The sequence below is a fragment of the Gopherus evgoodei genome, chromosome 1, assembly GCF_007399415.2.
Source record: "Gopherus evgoodei ecotype Sinaloan lineage chromosome 1, rGopEvg1_v1.p, whole genome shotgun sequence".
Classification (NCBI taxonomy): Eukaryota; Metazoa; Chordata; order Testudines; family Testudinidae; genus Gopherus; species Gopherus evgoodei.
Window position 1 is genome coordinate 244,308,340 of NC_044322.1, and position 27,009 is coordinate 244,335,348.

General features: G+C 38.6%; 2 protein-coding genes across 3 annotated transcripts in view; one reads left to right on the forward strand and one right to left on the reverse strand.

The window, feature by feature from the left end:
• Positions 1 to 279: 279 nt before the first annotated feature.
• Positions 280 to 16,820, reverse strand: GOLT1B (golgi transport 1B). The gene is made up of 5 exons (XM_030541593.1): positions 16,676 to 16,820; positions 11,972 to 12,063; positions 8,994 to 9,172; positions 5,014 to 5,095; positions 280 to 2,998 (listed from the first exon to the last, which is right to left on the reverse strand). Exons 1-5 carry the CDS (start codon positions 16,698 to 16,700, stop codon positions 2,960 to 2,962), a joined length of 417 nt encoding a protein of 138 aa, XP_030397453.1. The 5' UTR covers positions 16,701 to 16,820; the 3' UTR covers positions 280 to 2,959.
• An 86-nt stretch (positions 16,821 to 16,906) lies between these two features.
• The window catches only part of RECQL (RecQ like helicase), a 30,674-nt gene continuing 20,571 nt past the window's right edge, over positions 16,907 to 27,009 (forward strand). The window contains exons 1-8 of one of the 2 annotated variants that reach the window (XM_030541571.1): positions 16,907 to 17,021; positions 18,742 to 18,839; positions 20,366 to 20,441; positions 21,909 to 22,106; positions 23,186 to 23,365; positions 24,139 to 24,245; positions 25,158 to 25,356; positions 26,348 to 26,514. In XM_030541571.1, the coding sequence (XP_030397431.1) occupies positions 20,426 to 20,441; positions 21,909 to 22,106; positions 23,186 to 23,365; positions 24,139 to 24,245; positions 25,158 to 25,356; positions 26,348 to 26,514 (867 nt within the window). In that variant the 5' untranslated portion in view covers positions 16,907 to 17,021; positions 18,742 to 18,839; positions 20,366 to 20,425. The remainder of the gene's footprint in view (positions 17,022 to 18,741; positions 18,840 to 20,365; positions 20,442 to 21,908; positions 22,107 to 23,185; positions 23,366 to 24,138; positions 24,246 to 25,157; positions 25,357 to 26,347; positions 26,515 to 27,009) is intronic. The other variant, XM_030541581.1, reaches the window with a different exon arrangement.

The window sequence follows — 27,009 nt, forward strand, 5'->3', positions numbered from 1 at the left end:
CCAGTTACACAGAGCTCTGTGCAGCTCAAAAGCTTGTCTCTTTATTGGTTCAATAAAAGATATTGCCTCACCCATCTTGTCTCTCCAGTATCCTGGGACCAACATGACTACAACAATACTCCAAAGATCTAATACAAGACATTCATTCCAGACTCCATATGCTCCACTATGCAATCCAGCAACAGATGAGAACTGCAGTGTCCCTCTTCCTGCAAGCAAAATGGCATAGAATATTTTCTTTGAAGACATGGCAGTTAAAAAATAAAAAGACATGAACAATTAATAGAAAAAAGTACTCATTTATTCAAGGTATGACAAGTGTATTTACAGTATTCATCTGCTCAGGATAGATCTATTAGTGAGCCTTAATGCAGCAATTATAAATTACATTTAAAAGAGGAAATGCTCCAAATATGTTTCTGTTACAGAAGATACATTTTTGCAATGACAGAAACACTTAAGGCTAAGGAGTAGTTTTGACTTCTTCCCCATCACTTACAGGTACTTGGCAAAACTGATGTTTGTCTTTAAGACTATGTTACTTTGAGGGATACAGACTGCTAAATGCTACACACAATGTTGTCCCCTCTCAGTTGAGTAGTATATTTGTTAGTCTCATTCCTGACAAAAAAAACGAGCACCACTTGTGAGGATACTTGATGTATAACTGTGAATTGAAGCAAAAGTGAGGTGAATTGCAGACCTCTGTGTTTCACTGAAGGGCTGAGAGATCATGAAACAGCAAGACATTATCACATCTTAAAGATTCTGTCCAAAGTTCTTGTGGAAGAATGTACTTGGCATAAGTTTATCATACAATTTTCTTCCAAAAACGACTACAGAACACAGTCATGTAGTACAATCCAGCTTTTGTACTTCAGATTACCTTTTAGAAGACAAGAGTAAAGACCTTGGCATTTTTCCACATCTATTGTAAATGAAGTAACATTGTCTGATTTAAAAAGAAAAAAAGTCCTTGATTCCCATGAGGCAGACTAGTATTTCAAGCCCATTTGGTTGTTCAGAAAGTAAATTTAACTTGTGTTAGAAAGGTGTTGCTTGAAACAGAACAGATACACAGGAGCAATTAAAATTGATTCTTCTCGAGGTAGGAGCCACAAGTCATATTTAGTCCTGTTTGTAAATTAATACACATGCCATCAGGAATATAACAAACCAAAAAAACCCAACTCACAACCAAGTTCTTTCATTATTAAAATTTAAAAGCCATAATGCGCACTGACTACACTTAAAAGATGGACTGGGCTACTAGGCTATTGCCCTATTCATTTTGCTCCCAAAGTGTTTTGCATTTTACCTTCCACTACCTTGTTCGCCAGAAGAAAACAAAGTAAATGGGGACGTTTAGAAAATAATCCATGGTGATTGACACATCTACAATTGGAAACCCACCACATATGCAAAGATGTTTTTAAACTATTTCCAAACATGTATATTTTGTATGTGATGGCTTATCCCATCTTAAAAACATTATAAAAAATTAGTTTGGTATTTTTTAACTTTGCAAAAGGATGACTTATTAGACTGATGAGACTATAACTACTTGAGTCAAAAAATTCTGAGAAACTGCTAAAGTCAACCTTTGCACAGATACAAGTTACTTGCTGCTCTCTTTAGATGAAAAATACTATGAATCTAGATTTATTGGAAATGCATGTCAGACATTCCAACAAAATTAGAAAAATCACAACACGCACTTTAATATGCCATCTTCATTTACCTCAATTTAGGCCAAAGAAAATTATAGTCCAAATCAGATATATGCTCCACAGATGCCTGATCATGATTGACAGGATAAATAATTTAAAAATGACTGAAATCAAGCAGCAATTAAGTCATATAAATAGACAGAGTGGCATTTGTTTTTCAGTTAATTTGTTCAATTCAATTTTCCAGAAACTCTCACACAGAGTTTAAAGTTTTCATTTTATTACTGTAAAAACTATGATTTGTAACTTGTAGTCCTATGGCAAAAAGAAGCCTGGGCTTCCAACTATTTAACAACATGTTTCATATTTGAGCAGCGTATATCTCACAGGGTTTGTGTAAAACCAAATATATTGTTTCATGAACTAAACAGGATATGCAAAAAGTTTATTCAGCGATAAAGAGCTACATCCTCATCTTGATGTGCACACGTAACATGAGTCAAGGAGAAAAAGAATCCAAAGGAGTGTAAGTCACTTTCAAGAGTTCCCAGCTAAACTTACAACTTCGGAACCAATTGCATTTTTAGAATGAAGTTAGTAAAGACTGACCTTTTGCATATTCCAAAACTGAAGGCAAATCCAATCAACTTACATTTGGCTATGAAACATGAAGATAACAATGAAGTTTTATTTTAGCCACATATTTACAAAAAAAAGTTTACAGTAGAAGTGTAGCGGGGTTCCCTTTGTTGTTACATATACTTAAAAATGATTATCCATCTTAACTTTCATGCAAGAAAGACATCTTTTGTTAAACAGGTAATATTTTTTGCCCTGCACCCCTGCTTTTTTTTTGGGGGGGTGGCAGTGGTGGGTTGGGTAGGTAGGAGGGGAACGCCTTAAAAATAAAGACCTGTGCACTTTACCAAACCTTCAAAATAAGGAGGTAAAGTACAGGCACCGTTAGCTCCACGAGGGTTTGTTATGTTTAGCATATTTTCCAAAAAACATTAAAAACAGTCTTGAACAGTTGTAGCATGGGTTATCCCATGACTTTCACCTCTTCGGTTTACTTCCCAAATTCTTGGAGTAGCTTGTCTCAGAAGCATGCTTGCTGAGCTTCTTGTCTAATTATGTATTTTGTTGACTATACATTTTAAATTAAACTTTTATATAAAGAATGTTACAAGCTTTTCCTTTGTACACAATTTAATCTTTGTGCTGAATATTCTTCAAAAGCCTTATAAATAATACAATAAATTTAGAACCAGCCTTCTGCCCACTTGTCATTATACCATGTTGTTGCTTTCTCCAGCTTTATCGACAAGCTGTAGGAAAGAAGAGAGAAAAAAAGTTACTTGCACATGTTTATGCATGTACATTCAAAATGCTATCTCAGAAATATAAATTGGTACTTGTGAACACTGAGTAGGAGACTCAAAATGATTATAGTCAAATAGTACTCACCAAGGTCTCATGAGATTTATAAATTTGTAAACATTAAAAATATCTTACATTGCAATTTGTGTTTCTGCATGATATGTTTTTCATGGATATTAACGGTGCAACATGAAGATGCAACAGAATGAAAACATAAATTAAAAAAATGCAGGTAACACTGCTAGCTTAATGGCCAAAATAAAACAATTAACTAAAAGAAAAAAATATCAGCCACTCATGCATTAACAGACCAAATAAGATATTTCAACTGACCATTACTGTGGATTCTCTTCTGAGCCTACGTAGGCTTTGAATAAAACATTGACAATTATCTTTTTAAACAGGATTTAACCCCATTAAGATCAATTTATATATATAGGTAAGATCAACTGCCGAGTGGAACATGCAATTGATCATGGATCATGAGCCAGACCTTGGCCTGGGACTGTTAGACTACAACATTCAAACAGATGAACTTGGAACTTTAAAATGAATCAATCTTTGCAAACTGGACTTTGTATGTCTTAAGGTATGGCTACACTTGCAGCTGTTCAGCGCTGGGAGTTACAGCTGTCTTCGTACAGCTGTGAAGGGAAAGCGCTGCAGTGTGGCCACATTTGCAGTGCTGCTGGGAGTGGCTGAACAGGCATTCTGGGATACCTCCGAATACCTCTGGAGGCCAATTACAGCGCTTTTGGTGGCCACACTGGCAGAGCAGCGCTGCAATCGTTATACCCCAGGCAGAGCAGGAGTACAGCCAGCGCTGCAGTCAGGGAGATGCAGCGCTGTATGTGCCTTGCAAGTGTGGATGGTGAGTAAGTTGCAGCACTGTAAACCCACCACCAGCGCTGCAACTCTCCAGTGTAGCCAAGCCCTTAATTATACAGCTTCTGAATTTTACAATATATGTATTAAACGGTAGCTTTCAAGACTAAGGTTAAAACACTTAAAGTTACAAATTTCCAAATACAAAGAGACATATGCACAGTACAAATCCTAGGTTACCCTCTCTCTGGTGCTATTTGCTTCTCTTCTATTCCCTGAATATTTCATTAAAAGAATGGCAAATGTGAAAAACACAGATCTCAGTAAATGGCAAAATTTATCCCAAGCAAAGTGGACCTGAATAAGTATTAATTAGATAAATGATTATGTATCACATGAAAGTTTATGGATCCAACGTTTTCACTTTACCATATAGTAAAAAATAATACATCTAGTCTATTTCCTTATTATACCTGCATTAACATCGACAAGGCTCTAATTACAGCCAACAACATGCTACATCACAATTGTTCTTCTGGCATTATGAATTAGACCAATGAATTATACCCACAGATCTCATTCAAAGAATCAATTTACTAATATGTTATCAAAGGACCTACACAAAGGATGCTGGTGCCTAGAGACAGTTACTAGGCATATTTTTGACTCACTTTGAAAGTCTGTGCTAGTCTGAAAGAGAGCAATTTGAAATTACTCTGGGGCTTTTTTATGTTTAATTTACGCAAAATAAAGTAGATCAAACATAAAAACCTAAGTCAGAATTAAAACTACTAACATTATTTTTGACCCACTGGTGTACACGAATAATAGAGTCTCAGATCATTGGCATTTGTAACATGCATATGCATTCAAAACTTGAGTATAATAATGCAGGGATAATCAGCTATAAGTCTCTCTACTTTTGAGGCTTCAGTGGGAATTCGTTTCATTTCAATCTTTTCTTTAGGATTGAATATGACTCGTATGGTGCAAGAACTGTACCAAAACCATACACAGTAACCATTTACTGCTCTATGACTATGTGCATAGTATTTCTGCATTATTATTTGCTAAATCTATAGCCACTATGGATTGAACAAAAAGATTCCAACTTAATGTTAAGTAGATGAATACTTACCGGGCTTATGCCAGGTAAATTCAAGAGATATCCAAGGACTGGCACTCTTCTAATAAAACCAACCACCACAGGAAAGAAACCCCTTTAAAGAAAAAGATTCTGAAGTTACATAGGTCCAACATGACATGACATTATTCTCACATATTAGACTGGATGAAGGAATGAGTTATTTGAAATGAGACTGCATTAAAAAAATTACTTGTAGCTTGTGAGTAGAAAATAAGTTCTGACATTATATATGGGATCTGCTAATTTAGGATGGGAGGAGGAGAAAAGTGGCAGGAAAAAATACAATATTCAAAAGCTTTCCCCCCCTTTAAAAATGTTTTGAAAATCTCATCCGATAGAGTAGGATTTTATAAAGTACCTAAGTGAGTTTGGAGTACATTGAGGATCACTGGGGCCAGCAATCCTAACAATTGGAGTACTTTTGAAAATCCCACCAATATTTAGTAGATATAAATTTCACCAGTTATTTTTATGCCCACCTTATAGGATTAAATTATTTCAGAAGCTGACACTATGGTACATTATGACAGATGCATGGGCTGATTTGATGTTTTAACGGGAAAGAAATTCTCTCACAATGTTTAAAGTTTTCGGAAACTTACTGAGTAACCTGGGACTCTCATTGCAGATTACCAAATCTGGCAATTTAACAAGCAAATAATAACAACAAAGGCTGTATCATTAAAATACCATCTGTTCACTTGTTCTGACAAGTTTCTTTAATCTACTTGCTGGTTTATAGTGTATCATTAATGTAGTGCAAATGCATTTTATAAAGTACCGTATATACTTGTTCATAAGCCAAATTTTTTTTAGTAAAAAAAGGGAAGCACCAGAGATGGGAGTCGGCTTATGAATGGGTACAGAGAGGGAGAGGTGGGACACAGCCCCTCCTCCCAACAGAGGGAGCAAGGAGAGGCAGCACAGCCAGCAGAGACAGAAGGGAAGAGGGGGGGCCAGAGTCTTTCCACTTCTGGCCATGCTGCTCTCCCCCCAGCCTCCAAAGCAGCTGCAGCTCCGGGGCTCGCTGACTGGCTGCAGCCATGCCGCTCGGCCCTGCCCCCCAGAGCATGCTGCGGCCATGCCGCCCAGCCCAGCCTGTGGCCACGCCGCCTGGTCTGGCCCGCTGGAGCAGGCTGCGGCCGTACTGCCCAGCCGCTGGAGCGGCTCCAGCCAGGTCAGAGACATCCTCCTCTGATAAGGTGGGAAGCAATGGGATGGGGAGTGTGTGGAGGTCCTGGGCTAGGGGTGGGGTGATGTGGGGAGTTGTCACATGGGTTACTCCCCTGACTCCCAGCTTCTCCCCCACAAAAAATTTCCCCACCAGTTGCTGTCCCAGTCCGTCAGGATAAGCAGCTGGCGTGCCAGGACACTTTGTTTACTTAGGTTTACCTCCGTGCCTGCGGACGCTCGAGGTAAACAAGCCATCTTGGTCCCCCAGCGGCTTATCCTGATGGCCGGGGAGCCAAAGTTTGCTGACCCCTAAATTATAGGGTAGGCTTATGAACAGGTTATAAAAATTTTCCATTTTTACTTATCCATCTTGGGTGGTGGTGGGGGTGGGGGTGGGGGTCGGCTTATAAAAGAACCGGCTTATGATCGAGCATATACGGTAATGAAGGCCTCAGTACAGCAGCCATTTATTAGATATTTGCTGAGAAGTAGGAGTAGAGCTGTTTGAATAAATTCTCAGATATACAGATTAGCTATGTGAGAACTTGTGAGGTTCTACTGTAATTCCAATGGGGACTACTACAGCAAATTTTAAAAGGAAAGTTTACGTAAAAAGCTATGCATTTGGCCAGTTATTTCCTGTGGAGTTTTTTTGGACATTTTAGACTGATGTGTGAAAGAGTTTATTCTTCCTATTTGATTATGCAGGAGATACACCTATTTTTTGATACTGTACTGTGTTACGAAAGTCAGCATGATATAACAAATGCAGCACCATGGTGGAGATGGGCTAAGAAATAGCAGCTGCTTGTTTTAGAACAAATTTTAGATTTTCCAAGTGTCAAGAAAAGAGTTAAATTAAAGATAAGTGGTTTTATGCGTCAAAGTCTTTTAGGTTTGAAAGTAAGACTATGACAGCTCTTTAATGTTTCTTAGTTAATAAATCATCTAATTGATCTCCTTTAAAAGACTGTGGTAGGACTCTGTGTGCATTGACCTTAGCCAGTCGCTTCATTTCTTTGGAGACTGTTCTTTCATATACATTAAACTTCTGTCACACAGCAAGCACTGTTGAAGTATGAAGTGCCACCACACACAACATTTCAGATTTTTTTTACAATGTACTTTGCTGCTTTTAAAGCTTTCAAGTGTTACCAAAGCAATTTGAAATTATTCATATTATGAATAAGGCTATGATTTAGTCATCGTATTTTTAATAAAAGTCATGGACAGGTAACAGACAATGAACTGCCCAGGGCTGTGGCTGCTCTGGCCGCTCTGGCTGGGGACTGCTGCCCGGGGCTGTGGATTGTGGCTGCTCTGCCCGGCTGGTCAGGGAGCACTGCTGAGGCTAGCGGACCACGGCTGCACCGGTCGGCCAGGGACCACTGCCACAGTCACAGAATCCATGACCTCTGTGACAGACATGGAACTGTAATTATTATTCCCTAAAGATATGATGAGGTACATATCAACATGTGCTTTTACAATTTTAAAACAAAATTTAAGAAACAATTTACAAGTGACTAAAGCAAAACTGCCTCTTTGTTAACATACCAATTACTGAAGGAAATCTTAGATCAATGCATAACCATTTGCAAAACATTTGTGGTAATACTTTGCAAGTTAAGGATGAAAGAACTTGGACCAACAAAAAAAGGGAAGATCTAAGGATGGGACTTTTTAAAAGCATTCTGCTTTTCACATAACTCACCTCTCACTGAAGTCAACAATAAAAATTCCATTGACTTCAGGAGGAGCAAAGGCAGGTCAATATTGAGCGCTTTTGAAATTCCCAACTTAAGTGTTTAAATATAGGACTATACATCCAAATTAAGTGAATTAAAAATATTATGATCCAAGTCACATTTCCTTTGACTTCCACAGCAACTGCATTAATTTTCACCTGCACTGCAGCACCATGGAAAAACCTTGAGTGGTTACTATACTGAGTGAGTCACGAGTCTGTTAAATAGTTCTGATTTCATCAGAAGTTCAGGGTTAAGTTCAAAAAGGCCTATAGTGTCATCTGTGTGACATTTCCTCTTTTCCTCCCCGAAGGATGCGGATTTTAGCAAGTCAGAAGTGATATGAAGAAAAATGATGAATGGCTTCTTCTCGGAATGCTAGGCACGAGTATGAAACTTACTATATATGAATAATGATTTTTCAGATTTACATAACTCACCTTTGTTAACCATATAACAAAATGCTGCTCCATTTTAAGTGATTATACTAGGCATACGCATTATGAGACAAGGTGATTGGATAATGAAAACAAGTCTGTTTCAGTTTCTGTTTCTCATACAGTAGCACAATACCAAGGTTACAAACACTAGAAGGAAATGTTAAATAAAATATGTGGGTTTTTTTCAGAAGAACATCATATTTCTTCAGATTTAAGCTGGGTTTTTACTGGGGGTGGTGGTAAATTAGACATAGTCCACATTTTAGGCCTAAAGGATATTTTGGTTCTTTAAAAAAATCCTTGCTTGATTGGGGGGTGGGAAGAGTGTGAAATTGTCAAGTGCAATTTTTCACACATATGAAACAATGTAATAAATATCAAACAGATTTAGGCAATGTTGATTTTAAAAAGTATCAAACTAGTATACATCAAGTTCCAGGTTGTTAGAAATACAAATTAAGGATTTGTATAAATTATAAAGTGTGCTTAGAGACGACATTTCAGTTTAACAACTGTTGTGGAAGTGGTGAATGCTGTCTAATTAACAAAAACATTTCCTCCTAATAACAAAAAGATACCAATGAAGAACTCCATTTTAAACAAGTCTTACCTGAATAAAAGGAAAAATCCGTACATTTCAAGGATCATTCCTATCAAGGGCCAACCAATGAGAACTATAAGCACACCACCCAGGAAAAAGACTGTTGCTTTTATTTTGTGTTTTTGGAAGAAGAATCTAAACGTTCTTTCTAAACCAATAACAAAAGCCAAGCCAGCCACAAATAAAACCTGAAAGAGACAGAGACAAATCCAACAGTGAATGAAAGAGTGTATTCCAAATGAATTTAGAGTTTTACAAATGTTTAATAACCATTCTAAAAAGCTGGAAACAATATGATGTGGAAGTATTCACCTCAACCCCTTGTCCGTCACTGTTTGTAAATTAGATACACACTGTAGAAGTATGAAGTGCCACCACACACAACATTTCAGATTTTTTTTAGAATGTATTTTGCAGATAAGGTGACCAGACAGCAAATGTGAAAAATCAGGACAGGGGTAATAGGAGCCTATATAAGAAAAAGACCCAAAAATTGGGACTGTCCCTATAAAATTGGGACATCTGGTCACCCTAGATACACAAAGCATCTACATTACAAATACAACCATGTCAGGAGTCTCTACGAAAACAGTTATCTCCAAAAATTAAGGCATGTATTTTGTAATGTAGACACGACTCTAATTGTGTCCCTGACCAAGGCTGAAGCCTTGGACTGTCTAATAACTTTTGGTGTACACAACCCTTAGTAAGTGGCAGGTCATATTTTGCTCTACCCTGGCAGTGTTTCTTTAAGTCACCGACTCACCATCCATAATTGTATTTAGCTGTCGTGGGTCAACATAATGCATGATTTTATAGATATTTAAGCATATTCATTATAACATAATGGGAAGAACTGAAGATAAAGTATCAGCCTTGATGCTCCTTGTTTTTCACTACATCTCAGCTTTGATATTAGTTTTGCAATCTATCACTGTTGCAGAATAAATGCTACTCACTCTGTTTGACCAAGTAGTCCCACTGACAATAGTTGACCCTCAGCCATCAGTGTCTAATTATCTTTCTCTAATCACAACTGCCACCTGCCAGTCCGAGAACTAACCCTACTAGCTAGAGTGAAATATTCTTGTGCTGCAAAACCCTCAAAGCCACACCAACTACATTTGAAAGGAATAAGACACATGTACTATGCCACTTTTACTCTTCTACTCTCCTGTTGCATCTTTTTCTCTTCCTGGTATCCCTCCACTTTTTTCCTTTCCCGTAAGGATAGTACATCTTTTCTTGTGTTGTCTTCAGTTCTGTTTGCTCTTTACTTTCTCTTTATCTCACTTTCCCTACACTGAGTTATTTACCTCCTGCCCTGTATTTTTGGTTTTTCCTTTTGTATTCCAAATATTTATTTTATGTATGGTTTGCCATATACAAATTCTCTTTCTTGATACCTTGGAGGAGAGTGGCTTCTGTGATTATACACACCTCCAAGTATCTATTTTGGGACTTTCATTCAGTGAACAGCTTCCACATTTGTCCTGCTGTTCCTAGCTTCCACAAGCAGTAGCAACAGAGTGAAGCTGACTTGACCCCTGCTGCCCACAGCGTTCTGAATAGCAAAAATTGAAAAACAACAATCCTCTAGTTAGTTTTCATCTCCTGCAGATGGGCAAAGCTGTGAACAGAAATGGAAGGACTGGAACTGTCAGATTTAGAAAGGCAACATCACATTCGTTAACTTTTCCACATGAACTGAATATAATCTACTACAAAAGCAAGAAATTTAATTTTTTAAGTGAAAACTTAAAACTGCAGAAGATGAAGGCACTGACTAGTAAAAGTTTCTAGTGACCACAGACAAGAGGTGGTTTTTTCAATTTATTATTAGCAATTTTCACTTAATTATACTTCCCTACCTCAGAAAAGTGTTAAGAGTCTAAATTTGTTAGTGTTATAAAATATCAGCGTTCTTAGATGGAAATAAATATGCAAATTCTAATAAGCTACCTTACATACAAGACTGTAAAAAAGGTGTCAGAGGATATGTCTACACAGCATAGAAAATCCTGTGGCTGACCTGTGCTAGCAGACTCAGGCTCATAGGGCTCGGGCTGCAGGGCTGTTTCATTGCTGTGTAGACTTCCGGGCTGCAGCCTGAGCTCCGAGAACCTCCCACCCCACAAGGTCCTACAGCCTATGCTCCAGTCCCAGCCCGGAAATCTACACAGCAATGAAAAAGCCCCACAGGCCAGTCACGTGTTTTTCTTTGCTGTATAGACCTACCCATGACAGTCAATCCAAGAAGTCTAATGTATAGAATCAGTGGCACAAGCAGCTGCAGCACAAATTTCTTCACTGTGGCTGACTCAAGTCTGACTCAGTGGTACCATCTTTAGAGTGATTGGGGGATTGGCTTAACTTTCAGAGTCAGTATAATCTCTCTTTTGGATAGCTCAGTGGTTTGAGCATTGGCATGCTAAACCCAGGGTTGTAAGTTCAGTCCTTGAGGGGGCCACTCAGGGATCTGGGGAAAAATCAGTATTTGGTCCTGCTAGTGAAGGCAGGGGGCTGGACTCGATGACCTTTCAGGGTCCCTTCCAGCTCTATGATATAGGCATATCTCCATATATTATTATTTTATACCAGATTCTGTTTTAGTCAGTATAGCAGATTTAGATTATATCTCAGGAAAAGCTTCCTAACTGTAAGAACAGTAGGACAATGGAACAGACTCCCTTGGGAGGTCATGAAAGCTCCTTCACTGGAGGTTTTCAAAAGGAGGCTGGATAGCCATTTGTCTTGGATGATTTAGTCACAACAAATTCTGCATCTTGGCAGTGGTTAGACTAGATGACCCTTGTCCCTTCTAAACCTAGTTTTCTATGATTCTGTTTTCCAAGGTTCAGTTTCCATTTGATGATAAAAAAAATCTCAAAGGGGAATAGTTAATACAAATCATCATGTACTTAAAATACTCTACTCTTCCATGTTGAAACTGTGTATAAACTAAAATGTGAACAGCAAACACTTACATTTCCAATAGCCAAAAGTGCTTTGTCAAAAAAGAGAATCATTCCAAAGAAAAGGAAAAACACACCAAAGCCTGTTAATCCCATTCCAATCTCTGCAATACAAAAAAAAAAAAAAAAAATTAAAAAAGGTTAGTAAAAAAAGTAGCACTAATGCATACAAATAAGAAAATTTATTTCACAAATTAAGAATTGACATGAATAGGCTGCAGAAATTAATGCAAAATGTAGAAACATTTAGTTCTTATCTTGATGTCGGGGGAAGTTCTGGCCATACCGAATTCTACCTAGTTAAATTTTTATGAGCATGGAAAATAAAGAAGGGTCCTGCTTCAAGTAGTTTTCAGATAACAGTTAATTTTAAAGCTTCCGATTTGTCTTAAGTGTTGTGCTTTTAACTACCTGAGACTTCTTTGATGATGTGATCTATAAGTAGTAAGTGTATGAAATGTACTGTATATTGTGCAATACATCACTAAATTGGAAATTACATATTGATATAGAGTTCAGCATATAAGCACGATTGTGCATGTGTACACAAGTTCTGTAGATGAAAATAAACACAGCTTTATCACTGATTTACTAACAAGTCACTCAAAATCAAAGTTTGGGTTTTTAAAATTATAGTTCATTAGACATGTTAGATTAAACTGCAAGATAAGTTTCAGCAGGGATGCCTGAAGAAACTTCTCTGCAACAGTGATCAAGATCAAAAACACAAAGGGCTGCAAGTTTAGGCCTTTGGCCTCATCTAGACTGAGATTTCCGTGAAGTTCTTCTATATCTGCTTGAACAGCAGCAAAGCTTCACCAGTCCTAGCACTAATGTAAACCAGATGACAATGTTTTACTCACAATGGATAGGTCTACACTGCAATTAGACACCTGCAGCTGGCCTGTGCCAGCTGACTCACTTGGACTAAGGGGCTGTTTAATTGCAGCATGGAGGTTCCTGCTCTGACTGAAGCCTGAACTTTGGGGGCCTCCCAACTAGCAGAGTCCTAGAACCCAGGCTCCAGCCCAAGCATCTACACTGCTATTACAACAGCCCCTTAGCCGAAGCCCCATCAGCCTGAGTAAACTGGCACATGCCAGCAGCAAGTTTTTAATTGCAGCATAGACATACCCAGTTTCTTCTTATCTTGGTCAGACAGCACAAGGGTAAAACCATTGGTAGCTTATATATTCTAGCATTTCCAAATACTGGCAATAGTAGAAGATTTCACAAAGCCTCTGTGTAGCTATATCTACTCTGGTAGTCTTTAACTTCCTTACTTTTGTGAGCTCCTCTCTCAATATTGTTTAATACCATTTGATATCCAAATTATATGTCTGTGGACTGACTTGTAACAGCACATATATTTAAAATTTGCTTTAATTTTCATTTTGACTGCAAACATTCCAGATCTAATTAAATTTACACTACTATTACAAGTACAAGATTATTATTTTAGATGTTCCATTAAAAGATACTGTAAAAATCCACACCCTAATCTGATGTTCAAAAAGTATACACCCACATTTCACTGTAAACTTAAATATATCAAATATCATTTACTGACTGAGGACTATAATTGGAATCTGCCCTCTTCTCCAACTCCATTCATACTAGCAAAGGGAAACATCATGGATGTCCTTATGAATTTGAATTTTGAAAAAGAGATGAAGCATCAACCACCACCAGGAAACAGGTCTTGAAAGATGTACCAGACACCTGTTAGCCATAGGACTAAACATACTAGTCACAGGCTGATGAGAGATGAATTCCTGAACATACTGCACAAGATGCAGTGACAACACCTTGGTGAGAAGAACAGACCAACCCTCAACAGCCATTGCAATTACTATCATTTTTTGTTTTTTTAAGTAGATCAGAAGCAGGAAGCCTGCCAAACAATCAGTGGGACAACTGCACGATCACGATGCTAAAGGAGCATTCAAGGAAGACAAGGCCCTTGTGGCGAAGCTAAATAAATCCTTTGCATCAGTTTTCACTGCAAAAGATGTGAGGGAGGATTCCCACACCTGAGCTATTCTTTTTAGTTGACAAATCTGAGGAACTGTCCCAAATTGAGGTTATCAACAGAGTTGGGTTTTAAACAAATTAATAAATTAAACAGTAATAAATTGCCAGGACCAGATGATACTCACCCAAGTGTTGTGCAATTTCATATCTGAGTGCCTTCAAAACTACTAACTGTGGTATGTAACCTATGGCTTAAATCAGCCCCTGTGCCAGATGACAGAAGGACAGCAGGTAGAAGGCCAATTTTAAAAAAGGCTCCAGAGACAATCCAGGTAATTACAGGCCAGTAAACCTGTCATTTTAATACCTAGAAAACTGTTTTAAACTACAACAAAGAACAGAATTATCAGACACATAGATGAACATGATATGCTGGGGAAGAGTCAACACAGTTTTTGTAAAGGAAAATCAGGCCTCACCAATCTATTAGAACTCTTTGATGGTGTCAAGAAACATGTGAACAAGGGTGATCAAGAAAATATAGTGTCAAAGGCTTTCTGAAAGTCTACTTCTAAGGTCCCTTACGAAAGGCTCTTAAGCAATGTAGGTAGTCATGGGATAAGAGGTAAGTCTTGCCACGGATCAATAACTGATTAAAAGATAGGAAATAAAGGGTAGAAAGAAATGGTCAATTTTCACAGTGGAGATGGATAAATAGTAGGTTCCCCAAGGATCTGTATTGGGATCAGTGCTATTCAACATATTCATAAATGATCTGGAAAAAGGAATAAGCATTGAGGTGGCAAGGTTTACGGATGAGACAAAATTAGTTAAGATAGTTAAGTCCAAAGCAAAATGTAAAGAGTTACAAAGGGATCTCACAAAACTGGATGACTGGGTAACAAAACGGCAGAGGAAATTCAATGTTGATAAGTAAAAAGTAATGCACATTGGAAAACGTAATCCCAACTATACATACAAAATGATGGGGTCCAAATTAGCTACCTTGAGTCATAATAGATTTTGGATTTGTGAATAGTTCTGTGAAAACATCTGCTCAGTGCGTAGAAGCAGTCAAAAAAGATAATGTAAGGAACTATTAGGAAAGGGATAGATAATAAAATGGAAAATACCATAATGTGACTATATAAATCCATAGTAAACCTACAACTTGAATTCTGAGTGCAGTTCTGGTTACTCCATCTCTAAAAAGATATATTTGAATTGGAAAAAGTACAGAGAAGGGCAACATAAAGGATTAGGGGTATAAAACAGCTTCCATATGAGAAGAGACTGAAAAGATTGGGACTGTACAGCTTTGAAAAGAAATGACTATGGTAGACATGACAGTGGTCTATAAAATCATGAATGATGTGGAGAGCGTGAAAAAAGAAGTGTTACTTACCTCTTCCCATAACACAAGAATCAGGGGTCACTCAATAAAATTAACAGGCAGCAGGTTAAACAAACATAAGGATGTACTTCTTCACATAGTCAACATGTGGAACTAGTTGCCAGGGGTTATTGTGAAAGGCAAAAACTAAAACTGGGCTCAAAAAAGAATAAGATAAATTAATGGAGAATAGCTCTATCAGCAGTTAGCAGCAGCAATGGTCAGGGATGCAATCTCATGCTCTGGGTGTCCCTCAGCCTTTGAGTGCCAGATGTTGGGACTGGAGGACAGAGGATGGATCACTTGATGATTGCCTTGTTCTGTTCATTTCCTTTGAAGAATCTGTCATTGGCCACACTTGGAAGGCAGGATGTTGGGTTAGATGGACCATTGATCTGACCCACTATGGCTGTTTTTATGTTCTTATGCAAATGTACATTGTGCTTTTGGCCTGGTTCTCATTTACACTAAGGGCCTTTTACACCATTCTGGCAATGAGGGCATAAATACGGGGCATAAATAACATTTACGCTCACTTTAAAGGTTTTACAAAGCAGTGTAGAAGAGCCTTAATATAAAGAATATCTGTCCCTCTGCCTTCTGTTTTTAGTAGATTTTGGTTTTGTTACCGATATTACTTCATGACATGCAGTTTGTTGGTTTATCAGATGTTGGTTGCTTGTATAATTTTACTTGGGATGTTTGCAGTTTGCTTCAGAAGTCCGAACGCTGCACAATTTTAATTTTGTTGCTTATAAACCAACTAGTTTTATTAAAGGATACACTAACAGTTAGATACACCTCAAAATTCAGACTTCCAAATGGTAAATATGGCTGGGACAACTTTTCCTTTTTGAATTAGGAGGTAACTAGCGCAGTGCTGGCTCGCCGAACGGAGACGTTTGAAAACACACTGTAAATAGCAACACACAGAGCCCCCTAGACCCCTCACTACCCGCGTTTGGCGCATGAAGCTGGGCCAAGGGATCCCGGACATGCAGAGGCCGCCCGGCGCACGTGTCCGGCGGGGCGGCTGCCAGCCGGAGACGGGTGAAAAGGCTCTGGAGCCGGCAAGGCCCTTCCCCCGCCCACAGCAGCGGTGCAGGGGACCCCCCTTCACCGGCGAACAGGAAGCGGGACGAGAGCGCGGCGCAGACCCCGGCTCCCGGAACAAAGGGCAGCGGCCAGGAGCGCGCGGGCTCATCCCCGAGCTGGATGCCGCCCGGGGCAGTGGCGTCAGGCTCGTGCCGCTCAAGGACCCCCCCGCCCCGGGAGCCCCCTGCCAGCGCCCCCAGCAACCGCCAGCGTCTCGAGAGCTCCCGCCCCCAGCCGGGCCGGCGGACGCTTACTCTGGGTGTCGGTGAGGGAGATCATGGTGGCGGCGGCGGCAGGGAACTACGGAGGGGGGAGGTGACTGGAAGCAGCTGCAGAAGCGGCCGCCACGTCTTCCGGAAACACGCAGCCCCCCGCTCCCCTCTGCCCGGCACCGCCCATTGGCGGAACGCGGGCCAATCAACGCCTACTTTGTTCGCTTCTCTCCCGCTGCCTTCGCGGTACGGGGGCTCAGCCGGACCAATCCAAGCGGAGCGCGCTCTGTGATTGGTCTGTAGAGGCCGGAGCCGGCTGCCTTCGAAAGGGCGGGGACGAGCGCGCGCGGGCGGGAAACTGAGGAGCTGCCGCCGCCGCGAGCGAGAGGTGAGTGCGACGGCTGCAGGCGGGGTGGGGCCTTAGGATGGCCGGGCTGAGCCCAGCGCGTGGGAAGGGCCGGGGTGAGTGCGCGTGGGGCTGGGATAGGAGGAGCAGGGGCATCATCCCTCTCCCACCCCCCGTGTGCCACGCAGGGAGGGAGCAGGGGAAGGAAGGGTAAAGGGAGGGGTGGAGATGTAGGGGGAGAGAAGGGGCAGGGCGGGGTATTAGAGCTGGGTCAAGAGCTGTTCAGTGACGGACTAAAACAGAAGCTGAGGAAATTCCCTCTGAGCGCCCCCCCTCCCCAAGCACAGAGGTTCAGGGCTAGAAGGAGTCACTGTGTTCTTCTAGTCTGACCTGTGTAACACAGGCCCTGACTTTCAGCTTTCCCCTGGGGTTTTCCAGCTCCACTCTGCCCAGAGGCCCCGCCCCACACTCCACTCCTTCCCCCCCAAGGCTCCACCCCACCCTGCTCTTCCTGCCCCCAACGCCACCCCCATCCCCTGAGGCTCCACCCCTGGTCCTGCCCCTCCTGTCAGTGCCTCCTGACCACTGGCTGCCCTGATTGTGGGGAGGTGAGGGGGGGGGGTTGAGAGGAGCTGATCAATCTGTGGGTCTGTGCTATTTTTTTTTCTGTGGGTGCTCCAGCCTCTGAGCACCCACTGTGTTGGTGCCTATACTGTCTAACACAGAACCATAGGACTTCCCTGGACTAATACCTTTTTCTGGTGGTGGTCTTTAAAGCGGTATGAATATCTAATATGCAAAAACATCCCCGCCACTTCATTGCTAAAGAACAATTCACTACCTCCAGCTTCAGTAAATTCTTAGTTGGGTTGGACAGGCATTGTCCACCTAGTCCTCACTTTCCCTTTTTTGTGGCTTGCCGTATGCTCTGTCTGCTTTTGGCTTTAACTATCCCTCTTCTAAGGAAATTCACCAATGAATCACTATGTGAGCATTCTGGTACAGTTTGCCAGATGCACATTTTCCGTATAAACATCCTCTACTCAGCTGAATCATCTTCTGCCTCTGCTTAGCCTATTTGAGATTTTTGACTGTGCCTCTCTACAGGGTGGAGCATGTAATTTAACACTTTCCTTCTCTTTTAAAAACATTCTTTATCCTTAGACGTGGTCATTAAATCTCTTGACATGATGATATTGATGCACTTGCCATACTCCTTTTATTTGCTGTTGACTGATACTTATATTGAGTTAGTTTTAAGTACAGTAGAACTTCAGAGTTATTAATACCTCAGGAATGGAGGTTGTTCATAACTCTGAAATGTTCTTAATTCTAAGCAAAATGTCATAGCTGTTTTAAAAGTTTACAGCTGAACAGTGACTTAATACAGCTTTGAAACTTTATTAGAAAAAAGCTACCTTCCTTTTATTTTTTAGTAGTTTACATTTAAAATTGTACTGTATTGGCTTTTTTTTGGTCTCTGCTGCTGCCTGGCTATGTACTTCCAGTTCCAAATGAGGTGTCTGGTTGACTGGTCAGTTCCTAACTCAGGTGTTCATAACTCTGTTCTTCTGCATGCTTTTTAACTTTTGCGAGCTTGGGATTGTTTTCCTGTGCGTTTTAATGAGATCCTGAATATCTCATCTCGCTTTTTTATTGTTGAATTATCTAACGCAGCTTGATAAGCCACAGCTTGCCTTGCTTTAGTTGATCTAACTTTAAGCTTTTTGCAGTGCTTTGCTAATATCATGGTTCTTTTTAGAGTTTGACTTTTCTGAGGTTTTATTTTGAAAACTGGATGGCAAGTGAGATACAAAGCTTGTCACCGCTAGACTGCTGGCTTGAATCCATGCAAGTTTGGTAAGTGAAACCAGTCACTATCTGAAGATTGTTCAGTGACCTATGTGAAATGAGCCAGTGGCCTTTGTTCAGTTCCTTAGTGTCTGCATTAGAGAAAAAGCAACTAATAATTGGTGCACTTGTTGGCAGCGTCAGCAGAGAGAGGCCAAGGACTGAATCATTATGAACAATGAACTTTCTCTCATAGAGCTGGATGCTCAGTTTAACCTTGGCATAGCATTTGTAGGAATGCTTGCATTGCCACTGCTCATTCTATTCCTGTCCTTTGGATAAATTAGGTACTTCAGTCTACAGAGCTGCCAGCCTGGTAACTTTGCCAAATTCACTTGCATAAAAAATTAAGGGAGGTTATCCCATTGATGATGTCATTTTCAGATTCACGAACTTGTGATCAGATATAGTGGATTCTGAACAGTGCCACCTGTCCTATATAGTAGATAGCTTAATCTTGCCAAATATTTTCTGAAATGAGTAATATATGCAATAATGTGTGTGATTCTGTCCATGGCAGAGCTCCTTTCAGTTATTCTGACTCCATCTTCTGACAGAACAAAGTATTTTAGCTGGACCTTTCATCGGTTATGTTGTTATCTCATGATCAGTGTTTAGAAAGTGACAATAAAAGTCTGTTGGGGGATTTTTCCTTTTTCTCTCTCCAAATCAGTGTTCCTGCTGACGTAACAGAGGATGTCTTATTTTTATGTTTTGTTTAATTTTGTATTACTTTCTTACTGTAATACAGTGAAGATCATACTGCAATACAAGGAGTATCATTCACAAATATTTATTAACTTAATATATTGAAGAGTTTTTTGCTGCTGTTCTAACTCTTATAGAATAACAGACATAATCCCATAAGTCCCATCATGATGGTTCAGTGCTTTTTAGCAGGTCACTATGTAATTAATTGTGATATTCTTATAGTTGCATTTATGAATAGTCAGATCTCTGTTTTGTTGTGCTAAAGCATGCTCCAATTCCTATTAATAGAGATGACAGACTTCCACTGACTTCTGTGGGACTTGTTCTGCCAATTTGGGTCCTGAGTCACTTATGTTGAAAGTCTGGCAGTGTGCTAGGGATCCTGTCATTGACGTCTCCCTGTGAATTTATTTAAGTTAACATGAGTGTGTTTTTTGTTGAAGGAAATGTGTAATGCCCTCTAGTGGGGATTTTGAATACTGACAGGATCTCAGAAATTAGTACAAAATTGGATTGGTATTTAGCAAACAGAGTGGAATTACAGGCATATAATTTAATGTAATATATTCAATGTGATTTTACAAGAAAGTACTAAATGATGTCCCGTTAATAAGCTTGACTGTTTTGTTCATAATACCATGGAAATTATGGAGGGTCTCTGGTCATTTCCCTGCCATAGGAGGATTTCTCTATATGATATATTTGTATAATGCTTTGTCCTGTGTAGGTTGAAGATATATCAGCTTATGGAATTTCCCCCATTTCTTTACTACAGTCTAATGAATTTATAGAGATTTTTAATAAAATATTTTAATTTTTTTTAGAGAGAATTGCTTGCTTAAGCAACATTTATTAATAAAGGACGGGTCCTTTCAACTTTGAAGATGTCAGCCATTTCAGGTAAACCAAAATTAGGATGGTAACTGTTCATTCCACCACCATTTAACTGGTTTCATCAGATTTGTTAGAAAACTCTGTTTTCAGTGCTTGTTGCCTCAACAACAACTGTTTTCTTCAGGTTGAAAATGATTTTAATTGCTATAATTTTTTAAATCACATTTTCCTCCATATTTCATTTTGGAAACTTTTTTCATTTCTGTAGCTATACACACAGAAGTTTGTAAAAGCTTTCCTGGTTTCTAACAATTTCAAAGTGGTTTTAATTTTTTTTTTAAGGTATCTTTCACAGGCCACTAGTCTGTAACATGACATGTTCCTTAGGGTATTTTCGAAGGAAAACCTCCATGTTTTGTTCTGTTTCCAGAAAATCTGCAATGAGGATTTTTGATACACAGATTTACTGTAGCTGCAGTGCATGAGAACTATCATGGTTGCTATTTTTGGATCAAAGCATAACATTTTTGAAAAAATATGTTGGTGTAGTTATCTGACGGGACTGTAAACTGTTTCAGAAATATTGCTACATTCATCTAAAGAATGCATGATCTAATTTAGTCCATTAAATGGCAAATGCAATGAAGCCACATACTGAAACACTAGACTTGAATTCACCCTATTGTGCTTACACACAGAGAAGCAAATTTATATCTTAAGCTGTACTCCTAAAAAGCTGTGACTTCCTTGCTGTGCTTGCAAACCTATACAGAATTCATGCTCTGCAGATCTTCTGCTTCTAGACCTGAGGAGGGACATATCAGGACACAGGGGAGAGTTAGGAGCGTGGTCTGTATATTTTAGTACGTTCCCCTATCTTCCCCTGCTTCTGTCCTCAGTGGAATTAATATTGTTCCTGATATGAAGACTTTTCACTGTGCAGCTGGACAGAGCTTGTGCACCCAATTTGGAATATTTGAAAGTAGCATGTTAATGCTATTTTCACGGTGCTAACATGCATCCCTGTGTACTAAAAGTGGTCAAGGCCAAATTTGACTATAGGATCACAAGACGAAGAAGATCTTATTATATCTCACTGGTCCCATCAGTCCTTGAAATCTATGAATCTGAGTCCATTCCTGTGCCAAGGTGGATATAGTCTCTCAAAAATTACACTATGACATGATTTTTCTACAACAACCACGGTAATCATCCATCATCACAGTGTGGCAGACTTCTCCTAAGCTGCAGCAAAGAAGAGTAGTGGTTTATTAATATTAATTACAGTTGTGGTTTGTTAATATATTTGTTATTTTACACATTCCGAATAACTCATGAATATTAAATATTTTAAACTCAGCAACAGGCTTCTCAAATAGCTAAGCGAGTACTAGTTCCATTTTTCCAGACACTCTTGATTGTAGATTGGATTGTTGTCAACCACTGAATGCAAAATGTCTAATGTGATTTGAAGTTGTAATTAGCAAAATATACATGTTACAATGTTATATTTTTCTCCCTCTCTCACTTCAGTGCTAAAGGAGGAGCTGGTTTCCACTGATAGTGAGCTGCAGGCAGTAGAGATCCAGATTCAGGAACTTCTCGAAAGACAACAAGAGCTTATACATAAGAAGACGGTGTTAAAGAATAAAATAAAACAATTTTCAGAAGATTCAGAGGCTGGGGAAAGTGAAGAAACTGAAACCTCAGCTGAGGCATGGAACAAACAAGGTTTACAAAATCAAATTCAATTATCTTTACCATTTAATGTGAAGAATGTACCAAGAATTATCAATGTTGATGAGATAATGAAAGTTAGAATATGGTATTTTGGCCCACCTGTGTTTCACGAGGAGTTGCTTTTTATTTCCATATGGATAATTTTATTATTGTACCAGTTCCTTTTGCTAAGAAGTTTTTGTTGTTGTCTTGGTTGGTTGGTTTGCTTTACATTTAGAGTGAAGCTTATATTTGCTTGCTCAGATATTCCTGAATACTGAAGTGGGCTATGCTGGGCAGATTCTTCTAGGAACTGATTATCATCAGTTTTCTCCTTTGCTTATTATGGAATCATCATTTGGGAACTTGAAGTTACTAATTAGAATATAAAGTTAAAACATTTTTCGGTGGGGGGGGTATCTGTTAAGTATCCTGGGACAGATTCTGCCCCCAGCTCTACCACATAATCCATTGTCGTCTTTGAGCATGTCTGGTATAATGAAGGCAATTTTGGTCAGGTAAATAAACTCTGGCTCTGCTTGGCTGTAAAAGGGGGAAAAAAAATTTCTCCTTGTATATTTTCTCTGGATTTGCTTGTTTCTCTGCCTTATACTTGGAGGAACACTGGTTTAAGAGCACCCTGAAAAATAACGAAAGCATCAGGTACAGTTGTAGGGCCTAATCCTGTAAATTTTGAATACCAGGCATAATGCTTTTTTTCCATTTACATTCATTGGACTAATATTATGAATTAAGGATTAACATTTTAGAGTACTTTAGTGTGTGCCTCCTTTTTTTGAGCATTAATACACATTACAGGGTGACTAAATCCCTAAGCCTGGCAACATATTGTGTTTATATTTTCAAAGGATCTGCAAAATGTTTTTATGCAAGTCATAGACTTATGCACACTGTTCCTCAGTTTATACGTGCAAATCTTATGGGTGCTGTTTTTCAAGTCTTTTGAAAATTTGGCCTGATGTGACATCACATTACTTTCAGTAAAAATTGCTTCTATATTTTAATTGCCTTTCCTTTTTATGTTGTTTTAACTTATAAAATGTATTTTTACTGCTTGCTCCTTTTTATAGACTTCCCATGGTGTGAGAAGATCACAGCTGCACTTCGTAATAGCTTTAAACTCCAGAAGTTTAGGTCTTTGCAGCTTGAAACAATAAATGCTACAATGGCAGGAAAGGATATATTTCTTGTCATGCCTACTGGAGGTGGAAAGAGTTTGTGCTATCAGTTACCTGCAGTATGTTCTGAAGGTACAGTATATGAGAGTAAATGTCATGCACCAGTAAATGGATTTCAGTTTTCTCTTTTGTATGGTTAGTTGTAGAGATGTAATGCTATTTTTTTTACTGTAAATAAAATTGTCTAACGCTAAGTATTATTTGGAATAAGGAACATAATTCCCAATAATGGGAGGAAAGAGCAACAATTTTGAGACAAAAACTTATTGTAGAAATATATTTCTACTAGTTCTTTGTATTTCACTTTAAAGGGACATTGTCAGCTTAAAAACATAAAATATCTTGCAAACACTTATTTTAAACAAATTTCCGTGTCTAGGTTCCTAACCTCTTTAGCTAATTAAAAGTGAGATATTAAAAATCCAATTTTTTCCTCACTAAATTTACTCTGTTTTTCTTGAATTTCAGTTTGTACAATGTATATCATTGAAGCCAGTTTAGCTTTTGTTTTTAAGTCAATTTCACTTTCTTAGTGCTAAAGTGCTTTATTTCAGATGTTGCAGAGGAACGTGTTTTAACAACAGTTGCTTTATTGGGATTTTTTTTTAATTGTGAAACCATTTTTATTGGCCTTGGATTTTAAAAAAGCAATTTTTTACAAAAGGGCCAACTTGTTGCTTAGCATTGTTTAGTACATGGCCACTGTATACCCAACCTGCTTTGGTTAGATGTATTAGTGCTTTTGTTTGTTGCAATTGAGTTTATTTGTTTCAATTCAGTCCCTAGTGAGAAATCATATGAGCTAAATATTTTAGATAAGTAAGATGAATGATTATTTGTTTCAGGTTTCACACTTGTGATCTGTCCTTTGATCTCACTTATGGAAGATCAGCTAATGGTTTTAGAACAGTTGGGAATTTCTGCAACTTTATTAAATGCTTCAAGCAGTAAGGTATGTTTAACTGCCATGCGACATTGTTACCTTTATTCATGTTTATGAACATTATGTGGATATTATTGACTAACTCAGCTTTGCATGATTGAATGAAAATTTATAAGCCAAAGGACATCTTCCTACCAATCCTTACCATGATATTATTAATCTAAATCGAATATATTGCAATCCTGTTTAAAACCAATAAAACAAGCCAAAACCTTGCATGAAGTGAATAGAATTTTGTGGGACTGCGTTAGTGACATAAAAATATTTTGCAAGTTATGCACATATTCGATACTAAATTTCTGGATTTAAAAGAAGATGGACATTACTGTGTTACTTAGTAATATGTTTAGTAATGCAGACTCATATACATGGAATCAAGTCTCTTATTTCTGGGTATACGCCACAAAGGGCAGAAAGGATTTTTTCCCCGGTGATATGGCATTATGGAAATGACTAGCTGCATTTTGTGTGTGGGTGTGTATTTTTGGTAACTATTATCAGATAGTAGCCGCTTTCAGAGGCAGGGTACTGGACCTAATGAATTAATGGCTTGATGTGGTTTAACAAATTTCAAAAATGAATGTCTCCAAAAATCTAATAGTAAAGATTACAGTTTGGGATATTCGTTTTGCATAAGGAATATTTTCTCGAAACATAGCAGCAGAGATGTGGGTGGCACTTGATACTCTACAAAGAAAATAAACACCCTAAATAATACAGTATAAATATTCAGAGTATATTTACTTCCTTTTTCTAAAATAATGCTAATATTTATTTGTTTTTAAAATATAATCACTTTATGTGTATCTACAAAAGTCATATGCTGGGTGTAGTGGTGTGTTTTGTGCATCTAGAACTAAGGAGCAGGAGTATGATATTCTGGTTTGTCCATTTCCAGCTTTCTTCTTTGTTTTTTAACAGGAACATGTAAAGTGGGTTCACACCGAAATGCTGGATAAGAATTCGCAGCTAAAACTCATTTATGTTACTCCAGAGAAGATTGCAAAAAGCAAAATGTTTATGTCAAAACTGGAGAAAGCTTATGAAGCAAGGAGACTCACTCGTATTGCTGTGGACGAGGTTCATTGTTGTAGTCAATGGGGACATGACTTCAGGCCTGGTATGCCCATCCAGAAATATGTATGCAAAGTTATTCAAGCATGCATAAATGATGAGTTAATGAAGGGAAATGTTTTTCTTTTGATAGTGAAGTGTATACACAATACACAACACAGAAAATACTTGTACATTGGCTCAAAGATTTTTAATTTCATTAATTCGGTACCATTCACAAATAATTTATGGCCTTATCTAAAGGCCCAAGTTCGTTTAAGTCAGGGACATTTAACTATGGGTTACATTGGCAGTTTTCCAGGGGACTGTGAGTTACACCTTATTTGCATAAAGTGGAACAGATTGTGGCTGTCATCTCTGATATAGATATGCTTCCTGTGGAAAATACAAGTCTGTGTAACTCTCTTCATGGTGCTTAATACCTCTGTATTGAAGATGAAAATACCATAGCTACATGGTGGAGTTTCATGGAATGCACTTTAGTCATCTCTAGTGTAATTTACAAGAAGAAAAATCGTGCAGCATTTTGGTTTCATGTCTGGTCAGCTGCATAAAACTAGTTTTTATCAATGCTGTTTCTCAGCCTATGAAAGAACTTGTGATTCAGTGTACAGATGACTACAGTATCATCTACTAAACTTTTTCTGGACTTTTCTTCTAAATTTCTTACTAAAGAAAGTATTACCTACAAATTACACATAATGGCCTTTATCTCTTTTTGCTAATGACAGCAATTGTTTGGAAGTGACACAAATCAAAATGTAAATTATGAATGTTTGAGGTTTTTTAATGTTAATCTTGTTTTCTAATTCTCTTAACTTGAATACATTTTAATAAACAGTACATTCTGAATTCAGGTAAAAATCTATTACAAGGCCAGTCACTCCACTATATCAATATGGCATTGCCTGCTGATCACTTCATTTGGATTTGTAAACTAGTTCTGTTATTACTTGTTAACTTGCTGCAGATTTGATGTATTAATATATAACTGGTGCTGTAAGAAACCAAATCTTTTTTCCCTTATTCTTATTTAGACTACAAGTCACTTGGTATCTTAAAACGACAATTTCCCAATGCTCCATTGATTGGGTTGACTGCAACTGCAACAAGTCATGTTCTGAAAGATGCTCAGAAAATTTTGTGTGTTCAGAAATGCATTACCTTTACTGCATCTTTCAATCGGCCCAATCTTTACTATGAGGTATGTATTGACTTGACTTGATTTGATTTGAAGTGATACCTATGAGCCCCTGTTATGGACCATGACACCATTGTACAAACACAGAACAATCAGTATGTTACGCCTTCTGGAAGACAGAATTTCATTCAATAGTTCTAGGACAAAATGAGAGCACCAGCAACAATTGTATGATTTCATTCAGAGTCTGGCTCCTAACTGCCCCAGGTGCCTTTGAGAGTATTCTCCTTTCTGTAGTGGTGATTTATTTGCCAGAAGACAGTGTTCTAATAGTTAATTTACCTTGAGGACAAATAATAGCTAAATTTATTCTGGGTTTTTTGGAAATGTTTAATTCCCACAGGATCCTTCCAAGCTAAGTCTCTGGCAGATTGAGTTCTCTTGAATATTTTTCTGTCTGAGGAAATGACAGAGAAGTGGAGGTGGGGGAGGTGAAAACTCAACAAAACAGGAGAAACTCAGAGTATGACAAAAATAACCCTGAATATTAAGAGATTA

Bases quoted from the DNA above. Each gene is read 5' to 3' on its own strand.
- GOLT1B (XM_030541593.1), bottom strand. From the start codon at position 16,700: ATGATCTCCCTCACCGACACCCAGA. The intron at 12,064-16,675 runs GTAAGCGTCCGC...TTTGTATTGCAG, and splicing joins CTCCCTCACCGACACCCAGA to AGATTGGAATGGGATTAACA. The intron at 9,173-11,971 runs GTAAGTGTTTGC...TGTCTCTTTCAG, and splicing joins CACTTTTGGCTATTGGAAAT to GTTTTATTTGTGGCTGGCTT.